At 41.0% G+C, this 14776-nt stretch overlaps 1 protein-coding gene across 6 annotated transcripts in view; it reads left to right on the plus strand.

Moving 5' to 3' along the window:
- EXOC2 (exocyst complex component 2) overlaps window positions 1-14776 on the plus strand; it is a 194979-nt gene that overhangs the window by 135194 nt on the left and 45009 nt on the right. For all 6 annotated transcript variants that reach the window (XM_026456816.2, XM_026456820.2, XM_026456821.2 and 3 more), the window contains 2 exons: window positions 753-819; window positions 5388-5504. In XM_026456816.2, coding sequence (XP_026312601.1) covers window positions 753-819; window positions 5388-5504 — 184 coding nt within the window. The remainder of the gene's footprint in view (window positions 1-752; window positions 820-5387; window positions 5505-14776) is intronic.

Below are 14776 nucleotides of genomic sequence, written 5' to 3' on the forward strand. Positions count from 1 at the left end.
CTCTGACACAGATGATACTGAAATAAATGCCTCTTACATCTTCAGTGGACAATTTGGGAATTTATCCATGTTTGTCTATTTACTGGTTTTGGCTTTGGCTTTTCAGTATATAAAACTATCACCTCCCTAGAGACCCAATAAGTTTTTAATTCTTCTAGGTTTTCTTGTATTTGATTTCATATTTTTAGCTCATGATTTCAGCAGGAATTTGCTGTCAGTCAGATCCCTGATACTATGGATTAAATTCACGTTGCCCGTGCTAACAGGTTATCCACAGACCTTCTTTGAACTGTTAACTGTTAAGTCTAAAGCACTTATTAAAAGTTTCTGGCTGGGCGTGGTGGCTCACGCCTGTAATTCCAGCACTTTGGGAGGCCAAGGCGGGCAGATCACGAGGTCAGGAGTTTGAGACCAGCCTGGCCAACATGGTGAAAACCTGTCTCTACTAGAAATACAAAAATTAGCCAGGGGTGGTAGCAGGCGCCTGTAATCCCAGCTGCTCAGGAGGCTGAGGCAGAAGAATCGGTTGAACCTGGGAGGCGGAGGTTGCAGTGAGCCGAGAACGCACCGTTGCACTCCAGCCTGGAGGACAAGAGCAGGACTTCATCTCAAAAAAAAAAAAAAAAAGTTATGTGACTTTCACCAAATGTTTTCCATATAATTCATTGCATTTTTAAATTTGCATATAGTTCATTGCATTTTTGAATTTGAGTGCTTTATTTGTAACTGTTTCTACTTGCTTCTATGTTCAGTCTCTCTGTGGATGTTTCTTCCCCTGATTTGTTTGGAAGTATCCATGAAGACTTCAGCTTGACCTCTGTAAGTCAGACGATAACTAGAAAGTAAACCGCTTTAAAACTGTATGACAACAATTTCACAAATCTGATTACTTTGTTCCTGCCTCGTTGCTGTAGCATGCGGTGTAGGACACTGTGTTGTGCTTTGGAGCTCTGTTATGTGAAGTGTTCAGGAAAGTATAATTTACATGAATTTCACACTTCACATTCTCAGCTGAAGTTGCAGTTTCAGGCATTCCATATACTGGCTGCGTCTGTGTGGTTTCTGGGTGTTACATGGGTGCCCTTGGAGTTCCTGGTGCTTGAGAGTTGCCATGATGGATTGGGGAGGGGGCAGAGGACAAGGGTGCCATCCCCCTCACAGCTCTTGCCTCTTCAGCCAGAGAAGTTCTGTTTTTCTCTGCTTTATTTCTGTAAGTTCGCTCATAGCCTTTAATTTGAGTACAGCCTCAACTCTACACACACACACTTATACACAAACAGATGTATGCACACACTGCTTGTATACATATGTATATATACACACATACTTTTTAAAATGTATATATGTATTCAAGAAGATTCACAAACATGTATTATCACGTATATAAATTCATCTGTTGAAACTCAAACTCTAGCTGTCATAAATAAAATAACCCTTTCTGTCCAGGCATGGTGGTCACGCCTGTAAGCCCAGCACTGTAGGAGGCCGAGGCAGGTGGATCACTTGAGGTCAGGAATTCGAGACCAGCCTGGCCAACGTGACAAAACCTCGTCTCGACTAAAAGTACAAAAATTAGTTTGGTGTGGTGTCAGGCGCCTGTAATCCCAGCTACTCAGGAGGCCGAGGCAGGAGAGTCGCTTCAGCCCAAGAGGAGGAGCTTGCACCGAGCCAAGATAGCTCACTGCACTCCAGCCTGGGTGACAGAGTGAGACTCCATCTCAAAAAATAATAATAAATAACCCTCCCTGGTTTGTCATGAGTTTGAAGGGGGTGTGTGTGTGTGTGTGTGTGTGTGTCTGTTTCACGGGAAAACTGTTTGACCCAGATTTTCTGCTATGTATAGAAGTATGAATACCCAAATAAGGGATTTGGTATATTAGAAAAAATATGGTTTGATCCAAGTAATTTAAAAAATTATTCTAGATTCAATTCCTTGGATGACTAGGTAGAGAATGATACCATTCACTGAGGTAGAGAATTCAGGGAAAAAACAGGTTCAAGAGAACCCGTTTTTTTTTTTTGTTTTTGTTGTTGAATGGGTGACATACAGGTAGAGACATCCAGTGGGTGGTTGAATGTCCTTGTTTAGATCCCAGGAGAGAAATACAGATACAGATTTGTGAATCAGCAGTACATGAGCAATATGTAAGGCCTGGGAGTAGATAAGAACACTAAGAATTCTGGCTGAACAAAAAAGAAAATGCTGGTTCTTCTGTTGAGCCAGAATTGCAGGTGGAGTCACCTCAGGAGTGGTGGCAGCCGCCCCGAGCCATCCCAAAGCGAGGTCATCTGGTGTTCCAAAGAAGGAAGTGTGAACTGCAGGGTGATCAGGGCAGAGCATTAGGGAGCGACACGCAGGGGACGGCCCTGAGTCCGCACAGGCAACAGCAGGGAGAGACGTCCTGCCCAGGTGTGTCGGCAGTGAGGGGGCTGGGTATGGACTTTACAGGAGGGTTTAAAGCATTGCCTCAGGGCGGGGCTGGTTTCTGCTGTTTAGCAACATGGTTGATCCTTCAGTGTTTTCCAGCTGTAGCCTAAAGAGCATCATCAGTGCCTGGTAGGGGGAGGTCGGGGTCCCCACTTGGGGGAAAGCAGCCAGCTGGCCCGGTCAGAGCCGCCAAGGCACTCTGTGTTCCTCCAACAGGGCGCCCAGAGAAAGCGAGGGAAGCTGGGGAACCCCACCCTCGTTGGATGAGAGAAGGGCCAAATATATAAAAATAATGTTGAGGGTGCCAGTATTTATGGGCTCACCAGTAGCAGAGGGCCTCAGTTTGCCCTGAAAAGGGTTCATCAGAGAGATAGAAGGAAATCCAGATACAGCAGCACAGCACTCCTGAGAGGGATGGAAAATCGCATTTAAACAAGGAATGCTTGGCAGCCTCAAGGGCTGAGGGGCTTGTGGAGGATGGAAATGCAGCAGGCTAGGGGGAGTCCTGTGGAGACAGGGCTGTAGGAGAGGGCCTCCCGAACAGAGACTGCTGGAGTCTTCCCCTTGCTGGCACTCTGAGTCCTCAGGCACTCCCTCCTGGTGTGCTGTGCCCCTGCACTTGGGGTGGTCCTGCTCTTGTGCCTCTTCCAGTGGGTGGAGCACAGGAGCCAGCCCTGGACTCCCTGTGACCCGTGACGCTGCAGCTCTCTGCTGACTCGCACTGAGCCTATTCTCAGCGATCCCCAGGCCCCTAACATGGGTCTCTGCAGGTTGCAGGGCCTCCTCTCTCCTGCCTTACTCTCCAGTGTTTTTTTGTGACTAAATTCAATTCCTCTGTATTCTCCATTGAAAGCTATCTCATTAGATTTGGTGTGATCTTCTCAGGGTCTTGTTCTGTTATCCAGAAGAGAAGCAGCTATGGTAAGAAGGATACCTAGATTTGGAGTCAGAAGACACTGGAGCACATCCTGTGTGACCTTGGGCACATCACTGAGCGGGCGCAGGCCCCGTGTTCTCCTGAACAAAACTGTGGTGGTGATGCCTGCGTCATAGGGATGCTGTGGGGAATCACTGAAATAACACGAGACCGTATTCGTCACCTGCACGTGCTGCATTTGATAGGTGGAGCTGTTGTTTTCAAATAGACGTCTCCATCTTAGTTGTTAATAAGCTTCTGATTAGTCATCCAGGGTTGAGAGTCTGTGCGGTTCAGTTTTTCTTTCCACTTTTATTGCATCTGAATGATTAGATTTGAGCAACCATGTACTGGTAGGAGTCAGACTTTAAATCACTCAAATAGCTTTTCTGTGTTTTAAGAGCCATACAAATTACAATGGGAAAAACAGAATTAACAGGGCAGAGAAGATGTGGCAGGCTCAGGTCTGCAAGATAAGGAGGCTTGAGTCTGGAAGGAAAAAGTAATTAAGGATTGATTTTCAAAACTGAGCAACCAGCTGCGGTTTTTGAGGCAAACAGCGTGTTCAGGGCAGCTGATGAAATGTCACGTTTAGTTATTCCTTGTCCTTGCAGGGACTGTGTCATGGTAATTCCAGGCCCAGGGACTGGAGGGGAGTGCCGCGTCCTCGTCCCTACCTCACCTGGACGAGTTTCCAGTGCTTATTCACTGTGTTCCTTCTGGCCGTTTATTCACGAAATGTGGAGGAGTATCACACATAATACAACCCTATTTACCTGTCTTATACCCCATTTCCTATCCATAGGGTAATTCAAGGCCATTCACTTGTTTGACAATCCTTTAATAATCCCTAGGCCTTTTACTTACATTTGTTGACCAAAAACAGCTAGTGAATAGGCTATACACTCTGTCAGAAATAAAGATGGGAACATTTAAAATAAAAGAATTAGAAAGTTTTTGGAAACTGTTGAGCTAAATGAAAGTATTGGGAGATATAAAACATGCTTGGCAATTAAATTCAAGGATGTTATCTTTTTACCACATATCCACGTTTACTATAGCGAATTATTTTACTGTAAGTTGTTCTGGTTATGCACAGAAAGAGCATGCAGAGTATGTGATGGGAAGGGTTTTTTTTGCCAAAGGTTTAGTCAAAGGATCTAAGTCAAGGCTCTAGATGAGTCAAAGTTGTTCCAGAGAAGGCCTGCCCACCTGCAGGAGCATGGGTCGGGCGCCCTGGTGAACCGCACCAGCAGCATCAGGGCAGTTCCTGGAATTTTATTTGCCAAGTAGTTTTGAACTGTGAAAGGACACAGTGTTTATTAGCATTTGTGTCTGGTAATTTTTGTAAGAAATTGCTTTAGGTCAACAGAATCCTGGAGAACGTAGAAATAACTGGCTTGTACCCTTTCCTGTTGGCTACACTGACCGCAGCCTAAGGTGGAGTCGTCCACCCTCAGCGGCCCTCACTCCCCATCAGAGGGAGATTGCTCCTTGTTTTCTTCTGCAAACACAAACAGTTCTTAACGGCCTCAGGTGTTTGAAGGACCCCATCCTACAGATGTATGGCAGTCTAATTCTCTTCCAAGTTATAAAAAATGTATGAACTGTTTTATAATAGTTTCTACATTTTAAATGTAATTAGTTATTAAAAATATTTATTCCCGTAGCCTTTTCTTGTATACAAAGTATTCAGTAAACAATATAGTAGAACACTTTTCATAAGAAACACTGATCCCAGTTCCCAACTGATCCTAGTTAATGGGATTTTATCAATCCGTTTTTCCATACGAGCTGTTAAGTTTTAAAGGAAATATTTGATTCTTTAGTGTATTGCATATAACTCTAAGCAAATAGTGAAGGTGCAGGATTTTATCGTGTTTCCCTTTATGTTATGATATTGGGAAAGAAGCAGCCGAGAACAGCAAAGCATTGAATATTGACGTTAAAGAGCGGAGATTATAATTAAACTTGGCGAGTGTTCATCAGCTCTTCTCTCTGGCACTATAAATGTGATTTTCTAAAACTGTGTTTTGCTTTTAGGAACAGCGCCTTTTGATAGTCCTAAGTAATTGCTGCTTTCTAGAACGTCACACCTTCCTAAATATCGCGGAACATTTTGAAAAGTACAACTTCCAAGGAATAGAAAAAATAACACAGGTAAGCGAGTTCATGTACAATGCACAGGTCGGTGGTTTTACCAGCTCAGTTTTCAAGTTGTTTCCTCGCCTGTGTTCTTCTGCTGGCAGTGCCCATTCCCTCTGCGTGCCGCCCCATGCCCACACTGCTTCCCCCCTTCCCCCGCTCCATCTTTGGATGGTTCCCTTCCTTCCCGTGGTTCACCTTGAATGGCTGATATACTGTCTTCTTTTCTCTAGAGCAAAACTGCCTCAAGGTTAGAGCTGGTTCTCTCCTCACCTGAGCTGTGGAAAAGGAGGGAAGAAAATAAGGAGGGAAAGGCAGCAAGCCCAGATCTTTCAGAATTACCTCATATTTGACTCTTTTTAGGTGAACACTTTAGATACAGCCAGCAGCAAACTCCCTGAGCCTGCAGAAAAACCTCTTCCTGCTTCTTCACACCTCTCGTTCCTCTCTCCCTTTCTGTATGACCTCAGGGATGCTTTTGCTTTGCTGCTTTGCGCATGCACGCGTGCACACACACCCGCTGGCTCAGAACAGCTGTGGGACGCTCTGCATCCTACCTGAAAAACATGTCCTCCCCACTTTCCAATCACGGCGTGCAGAAAGGCGGGCAAAAGGGACACAGTAGAAATTAGTGGAGTGAGTTTTCTTAGTGTTGCACTTTGTTGTTTATATATTTTTCAAGTAAGCAGAAGAGGAAAAAATGAAGTAACCTTGTTATTAAGGTTGATTGGTTCCTGGGCAAAGGTTTATCAGATTTCTCAGTAAAACTATGCTGGTACCACTTTTTAATGTCAGTACAGTTTTCTCAATGCAAAGAATGAGAACGATAATGATCTGGTTAATCTTCTAATCAACATGCACTCAGGATTACCTACTTTTTATATATGGTGGTTCCAGTTCATGAACCACGGTGGGATTTTTTGGTCAAAGAATGAAAATGTCAGAGTGGGCGGTCCTGTCTTGTTTTCCTGCCTTTTCGTAAAGATTAATCATCCTGATGAGAAATGTTGTGGCTTAAGCCTTCGGGGCCAAATGTCTCGTTTATTTCCAGAAATGTTTGTGTTAAGAATTGCAAAGTGCGATCTTGCAGTAAAACAGTGGCTGTTTGTGGAAGGTGGCTGCTTTGTTTTTATGTACCAACAATAATGACATGAATATATTTATTGGAGGAATTTTATTTATTTTAAAATATGTGAGATGATTAGGAATTGCATGTAAAAGAAGCAACAAGTTTGGTTTTCTCTAGGTTTTTTGCAGTACTAAGTAGGAACTGTTGCTTCACTTTATATCATTAAGAAGTATAATTAAATTAATTTTTAAAAAGATTTTTTCATATCCTTCCTTGTCTTTGTCCAGATCATTTTGAGACCAAGGTAATACAGATGGTCTGGAGATGTAGCAATATAAATGGTAGGCTCTTTCCCACTCAGAATGTGGATTTTTTTTTTTAATTGACCATCTTGAATATTTTGAAATTCAGTTGTGTTTAAAATGAATAGATAGTAAACTCGATTTAGATGATAACATTTGCACTGATTTTATTAATTTGTGAATCTGTTACTTTCATGATTCCAACCAAGTAAAATCTATTTTTGGCATCAAAGGGAAAGGTCTGCTGACTGCCACTGTTGTTTTATAGTTTTCCCTCCAAATGACAAATAATTCTAGAGGCATTGATCCCAGAAAAGTCACAGGGCACAGGTCGCAGTGGATGGCTCATTCATTCCCTCTCTGTTTCTGCACTTGAAGATGAGGGTCTCTCCTAGGGGTACCTCCTGTCACCGGGCATCCTCACGTCACTGGGGGTCAGACCTTCTCTCAGACTCTCCTCTGCTGTGAGCCAGGGTTGGCCAAGTGTTTCTTCTGGGTATATTTCCTCCTGCTTTCTTTTTGGTACTTATGCCAGGAGAAGCATGAAACGGCCAGTTTTTCATTCCCTTCACCTGTTCCTCACCTTGGACCATGGAGATAAATTAGCCTTAATATAGGAACAGGAGACAAATGCATGTTTTTAGGGGATTATTAAAATGTGATGATCGGTGACGCTCGAAGCTAGAATGATTTTGTACATACACTTTTATTTGGTGCACGTAGTCCTGGGACGAAATCAGGGATGGTATCATCAGCTCCATAATCTTCCTAGGGAAAGGTACCCAGAGAGGTCAAGGACTTGACCTGTAAGTAGCACAGCAAGGCAGGACTCAAAATTACATCTCCTCATTCTAAATGCAGGATGCTTTCCGGTCCAGCACCACGCATCTTCAAGAACAAAACTGGTCTCATGAGAATGCAGTTGACCCTTAAATAACTCAGAGGTTGTGCAGTCGAAAATCTGAGTATAACTTCTTGACTACCCCAAAACCTAACTACTAGTAGCCTCCTGTTGGCTGGAAGCCTTAGGAATAAAACAGCGCATCAACATGCATTTTGTGTATCTGTTGCATACTGTATTCTGGTAATGTCGTAAGCTGGAGAACAGAGAATGTTAACACAGTTGTTAGGAAGAGAAAGTGTAGTAACACTATTCATGAAGTGGAGTGAATCATCATTATGCAGGTCTTCATCCTCTTCATCCTCACGTGGAACGGGCTGAGGAAGAGCAAGAGGAGGGTCGGTCTTGCTGTGTCGGGGTGGCGGAGCTGGAGGAAAATGGGTGTACAAGTGGACCTATGTAGTTGAGACCCATGTTGTTCAAGGGTCCATTGCACACCGAAGAAATGAAAACAGGACGTGAAGCTGGCTGGTTAGTGGACATTGTTTTGGCCTTTGTGAAACCACATTGAATGGTAATTCATGAGATCAGGGTATCCAAATCATCGTGTTCCACAAGGTTCCTCCTTAAAAATAAGCCCCATTATAAACCTTTGGTGGACTCGGTGCTGTTTGAATCCAGACAGGATGTGACAACAGGGAGCGTCCTGCCATGTGCGTGCGCTTTCATTAGTATTGCCCGTGCCGTTTAACTTCTGCTCAAGTCCTGGAGATGTCTTTTTCCAATCATGCATTTTTTTTTCAACTTATAAAAGTAAGACCCAACCATTATTTTTAAAAAGAAAAAGTATTGGGAAGTCTAAAAAATAAAATAAAATAATCTATAATGCACTAACCAAAGGTAGACACTGTTTTAATATTTGTAGTAACCATGACTTTATATATCCTATCTATATGTTATCAAAATATGAAACATGGTGAAAAGGAATTTGAGAAAAAAGAAACGTTTTTCTGAATTCACTTGACATTGTGTTTTTCTACTGAGTATATTGTTGTGTGTACTTTTCTATTTTTGTTGAAGATTTCTGTAAAATGTGTTTTGTGGCTTTATAACATTTGTTAGTGTAGGTATACCATAGTATTTTTAACCTCTCCCATACTGGTAACCTTAAGGTCATTTTAAATTGTTGTTGTTGTTCCTGAGAAGTGAAAGATAGTCTTTGATCACATGTCTAATGACTTCCTCACGATAGACTCCCAAAGCAGATTCACAGCCCCAAAGACACTTGGTAAATATTGCCAGATTGCTTTTTGGAAGCTGATCTCATCACATTTCTGTCATCTTTTTAATTACGATGTTTAGTTCGATAGGTTAAAATAGGCTTTCGTTGTATTTTAATTTGCATGCCTTTTTCTGTTTAGGAGGTTAGTGCTTTTTCTTCTGTTCATTGACTGTATTCTAGAAGAGCTAATTTTGAAGGCTCTTAGAGAGTTAAGAAATATGTTGCAAATAAGTTGCAATTTAAGTGTGCAAACCAAATTTGCCACCAACCAAATTCTTTCAGACCTCTGAGAAAGAAAAACAGAGCTGTGTGGTTAATAAACTTCAGCATATAATTTTATTGTGGTAGGTATAATTACATAATTCCAGGGAGTGTTTTTACCTATATAAAATACTTTTTTAATGGGTCCCAGTCTTTAAAAAGTAAGCATCTAATTCAGAATTTGTATACTTGCAAATTTTCACCTGACGAAGCCTGTAGACATTAAACACGCCTGGCATTAAATTTTTAATTGAAGTTTTATTTGAAGCCTGTATCTCTTTCAGAAGCTCCAGTGTGAAAGGTGTGGAGGGGCAGCTCCTTTTTCTTACATGTCCAGGGAAGTTCCTTTATATGGAGCAGCTGATTTTAAAGAGTTTTGCTTTAACTGCATATACTGTATTTTACATATTTGATTATTTTAGCTGAATTGAATATAGTTAAATTTCAAGTTGGAAACCATTTGAATACCTAGATGTGAATGAGTGCAGTTTTGTGTCTTCACTACTGTAGTATCTCTATATGTGTGTGTTTCATTTTCCTTGTTGTGTTGTACATATAAACAAAATCAGCTAAATTTTGTTTAGAGGCTATTTTATATAATAAGTTGTAAGTTAATCTCTTTCAGAGTTTAAGATCTTACAGACAGAAATTGTAAGTTGATCAGATGTGTTTGTGCCTTCAAAACACTGAGCCTAAATTTTTACCCTATCTGCCTTCAAAACACTGAGGCTAAATTTTGGCCCTATTTGACCCTTGAGTTTCTCGTACAAGCAGGAAAGGAAAGAATAAACGTGCGTGCTTAGAGAGAGACGCCGTCAGAAGGGCTCAGAGACCATGTCATGTACAAAGTGTTACCTCCCCAGTACAGAAAGTACCTGAGAAAACGTTTCACAAAGCAAGAAAGGACATCAGAGTTCACATTCCAGATGCTGTTCAGAGAGCAGAGGAAAGGCACTGCATCTCTTTGGGAAGCTGGGAAGTGCGGGAAATAAGGAGTGAAACAGCTGGTTCTCCAGTCGGGTAGGGTGTGGCTTTCCTAAGCCAAAAGCCTTGAACCTAAGCCAATAAAATATAACCCACATAAATAATTGTGTTACCATCCCCTGTATTTCTGTTCTCTGGGCATTTGATTTGTCTGCTTCCTCTTCGTACTCAGCAGTTTCTGTAGACAGCCTCATCTGCCGCCACAGCTTCACCCATCACTGGTGGATGCCCGTGATTCCCACATTCTTTATTTTTGACCTGCTTGTCATTCTGAGACCTTAGGTCTGTTTCCTACCAGACATCCTCCCTGGAAGTTTCCATCGAGATTTCAAAGCAACCTGGCCAAACCCGTCATCTTCCTCCTTCAAAACAGCTTCTCTTTTGTGTGTTCCCGACTTAGCCAGCAGCCACTGTGAACCACTAAGCCACAACTTGGGAATGCCTCCTTTTTTCTGTTTTGTTTATTCATTTTAATTGACAATAATTGTGCGTTTTTGTGGTGCACAATGTGATGTTTGATCTATGTATACATTGTAGAGTCAGTCAAACTGAATAACATATCCATCACCTCACCAGCTTACATTTTGTAGAGGACATTAAAAATCTTTTAGCAATTTTGAAATATACAATACATTATTATTAACTGTGGTTACCATGCCATGCCCTTTGATCAACACCTCCCCTTTCCCAGCCCCACTCTCCCCTCAGCCCCGGTAACTACCATTGTACTCTGTTTCTGTGATAATGACTTTTGTAGATTCCACATATGAGTGAGATCACAGTACTTGTTTTTCCATGCCTGGTTTATTTCACTGAGCATAAGGTCCTCCAGCACCATCCATGTTGCAGACGGCAGAATTTCCTCCTTCTTTAAGGCTGTATAGTATTCTCTTGTGTATATGTACCACATTTTTAAAATTAATTCATCCATTACTGGGAATTATTCTTGACATCATTCCTCATGAGGTTTTTGCCAGTCTTTCTTCTCAACTCACCCCCTGAACCATCTTCCAAATCTCTCTCTACCTCTCTAATTTGCTGTTCCCGCCCAGCTCAGCCCTTTTGCATCATCTGACAGCCATGGTGTGGTAGGGACCTTCCTCGCAGCCAGTGTGAGCAGGGCGTTAGTGAAAATGAAGCCGTTGAGATAATAGAAATAGCTGCTAGCATGTATTGTGTGTTCACTTTCAGTGTGCTATGCAAGTTTCCTGAATATCTGTTTAAATCCTCACAACAAAAATTATGAGCTATGTACTCCTGACGTTGGTCCTGCCTTATCACACATTAATACTGCCATTCTACTCTCTTTTTGTAGCATCTGCCTGTTAACTATTTGCACATCCATTTATTTTCAACTCGTCTTTTCCCTTCTTTTTTTAGAAAATGAGGTATTTACCTGCAGTAAAAGGTACAAATCTTAAGCTTACGGATTGATGCTTAAGCATCACGCAGTCCAGCATCCATCACCAGATGAAAATACAGAGCCTTCCCTTGTGCCCTCTTTCAGTAGGCTCCCTTCTCAACAGCGTTCCAACTGCCATCTGCAGAGAATCATTTTGCCTGTCCCAGAACTTTACGTGGAGTTCCATGCAGTCTGTAGTCTTTTGTATCTGGCTTCTTTTGCGCCCAATTAATTTTCTGAGATTCATCCAAATTGTGTGTACCAGTGATTCATTTTCTTTTATTGCTGAGTTTAGATAACCAGATTTTGTTTAATCATTCTCATGGTGATGGACATTGGGTTGTCTCCAGTTTTAGGCCTTTATGGATAAAGTTATGGCGAATATTCTTGTCAGTCTCTTTGTGGACGTTTGTACTCACTGATCTTGGATACATACCTTGAAGTGCAATTGCTGGTAGTGGCACAAGCCAGTTAGGAACTCTGAGTCGTTTTCCAGAGTGGACATTCCATCGGTGATCAACTCGGTTATAAACTGCATCCTAGCCAGCACTTAATACTGCCAGTCTTGTTTATTTTAGCCAGTCTCATTGTGGCTTTAATTGGCTTTCCCTGATACTAATGCCAAGCACCTGTTCTGGTATATTCAGATACTCACGTTCAGGCAGCTTCTTTCTCGAAGTGCTTGTTTAGCCCCAGCTCATTTTTTAAATTGGATCAGTCATCTTTCTACTGACGATTTTTAGAAGGCTCTATATAAGTCCTCTGTCACACGTACATGTTTTTTCAGTTCATGGCTTGCTGTTTTGTTTTTATAATATCTTTTGAGCAGAACTGTTTAATTTTGATGAGATCCACTGCATCAAGCTTTTAAAATGTTTAATGCCGCGGAGCTTGCAGTGAGCTGAGGTCCCGCCACTGCACTCCAGCCTGGGCGACAGAGCGAGACTCTGTCTCAAAAAAAAAAAAAAAAAAAAAATGTTTAATGCCTTTCATATGTTGTCAGAATCTTTACCTGCTTCCATGTCCTGAATATTTTTTCCCAGAAGTTTTGTAACGTTAACTTTTATGTTTAGGTCTACAATGTCCATCCTTATGCCAATATTGCATTGTGTTATTTATTACAGGTTTATAGTCAGTGTTGATATAATGTAGTGTGAGTCTTCCAACTTTTCTTTTTAAATTGTTTGGGCTATTTTGGGTCCTTTCCATTTATATATAAATTTTAGCCTGTGAATTTTTACCAAGAAAAGGCCTTTTAGGAGTTCATCGAATTTGGAGAAAATTACCAATATTGATCACCTATTTATTTGTTTAGGCCATCTGTAATTTCTTTCAGCCATGTTTTGTAGTTTTCAATAGAGATTTTCCATGTCTTTTGTTAAGTTTATTCCTAGGTATTTTATTTTTTATAGTATTGTATTATAATTCTTCTGTGTCTATTATATAGAAATATAATTGATTTTTGTTATTGACTCTGCTGCTTCAGTAAATTTGCTTATTTCATTAGTTTGTCAACCTGCTTATAATTTCTAAATACGTGATCATGTCTTCTGTTAATAAAGACAGATTTACTTCTTCTTTTTTTGGTATTATTTCTTGCCGGATCTCATGGACTAGGACCTCTGGTATAATCTTGAAATAAGTGGTGAAAGGGGGCAACCTTGCATTATTCCTGATCCTCTGGAGAAGGCATTCTGTATTTATACCGTTTTGCAGATGCCGTTTACACAGCGGATTTTCTTTCTGGTCTTAGTTTACTGAGAGTTTTTATCATGAAAGTTTCCTCAAGTGCTTTTTCTTCATCTGTTGAACAAATACCACTTCTGCGTGATATATTTTTAAAATTTATTTATTTTATTCGCAAATAGTTTGTTTGGATTTTTATGTCTTTGTTCATGAAGGCTATTGGTATGAATTTTTTTCTCATAATATCTTGCTCAGTTTGGATATTAGGGTTATATTGGCTTCATTAAACAAAATAGGAAATGCTTTCAGCCTCTGTTCTGTGAAAACGTTTGTGTCCTGTAACTTCTTCCTTACATCCTTGGTAGCATCTCCAGTGAAACCACCTGGACCTGGAAGTTTTCACTGTCAAGCCCTTGCCTATAATGGATTCAATTAGTTTAATACATATAGGACTAGTTGTGCCAGTTTTTGAAGGTTGTGTTTTTCAGGAGATTAGCAGTTTCCTCTCTGTTGTCAAGACTTTTGGCGTAAAACTATAATGTCCTTTTACTGTCCTTTTAATATCTTCAGGATCTATAGGAATTTTTTTTTTCATTTCTGTTCTTGGCAACATATGGGTTTTTGTCTTTATTTCTTCTTCAGTCTTGCCCAGGAGCTTATTGTTTTTGTGATTATTCCTTTTTAATTTTTAAAAATTTTCAAAATTTTTAAGAGGCAGGGTCTTTCTGTGTTACCCAGACAGGAGTGCAGTAGTTCAATCCTAACACACTGCAGCCTCGGTCCCCTGGGCTAGCTGGGGCCACAGATGTGCACCGCCGTGCCTGGCTGATCATTTTGATTTTTGTTTTCAAAGAACCTATTTTTGGCATTGGTAGTTTTCTTTAATATTTGCCTTTTTAAAAAATTTATTTCTGTTCTTTATCTTTTCCTTCTATTTTCTTTGGGTTTAATTTTCTCTTTTTTTAGATACTTGGGGCAGGAAAGTAGAGCAGTGGTTTAGGTTTTTCTCCTTTTAAACCTTTCTTTGAAGACGTTTTCAGCTATAAATGTCTAGCCACGGGTTCCCTCTCACAGATTTTGATATGGTGTCCTTTCATTGTGTGTTACCAGTCTTCTCCTTTTGGATGCCTCCTCCCTTTGAAGAAATCTTACTTAGCACTTGTATTTCACATGCCCAGGGAGTCTCTACTCATCCGTTTCAGTTTGTGTTTATAGACGCTAGAGAAAGAGAGAGATGAAGAAGGCGAGAGGGAGCTCAGAGTGACTGCCCATCACTGTTTCCTCAGTAGTTCGTCGTCTTCGTTCGGGTTTATTTGATTTTAGGTTGGAGCCCTTGCTCATTACATGGGTGAAATACTCTTTGAACCCTTGCATATCCAGAAGTATCTTTCTTGGACTCTGTTAAGAGAATGACACGCTGGCTCACAGGATTCTTGGGTTCTGTTCTTTCGTTCCTCTAG

Source organism: Piliocolobus tephrosceles, chromosome 5 (assembly GCF_002776525.5).
Source record: "Piliocolobus tephrosceles isolate RC106 chromosome 5, ASM277652v3, whole genome shotgun sequence".
In the NCBI taxonomy this organism is placed as follows: domain Eukaryota; kingdom Metazoa; phylum Chordata; class Mammalia; order Primates; family Cercopithecidae; genus Piliocolobus; species Piliocolobus tephrosceles.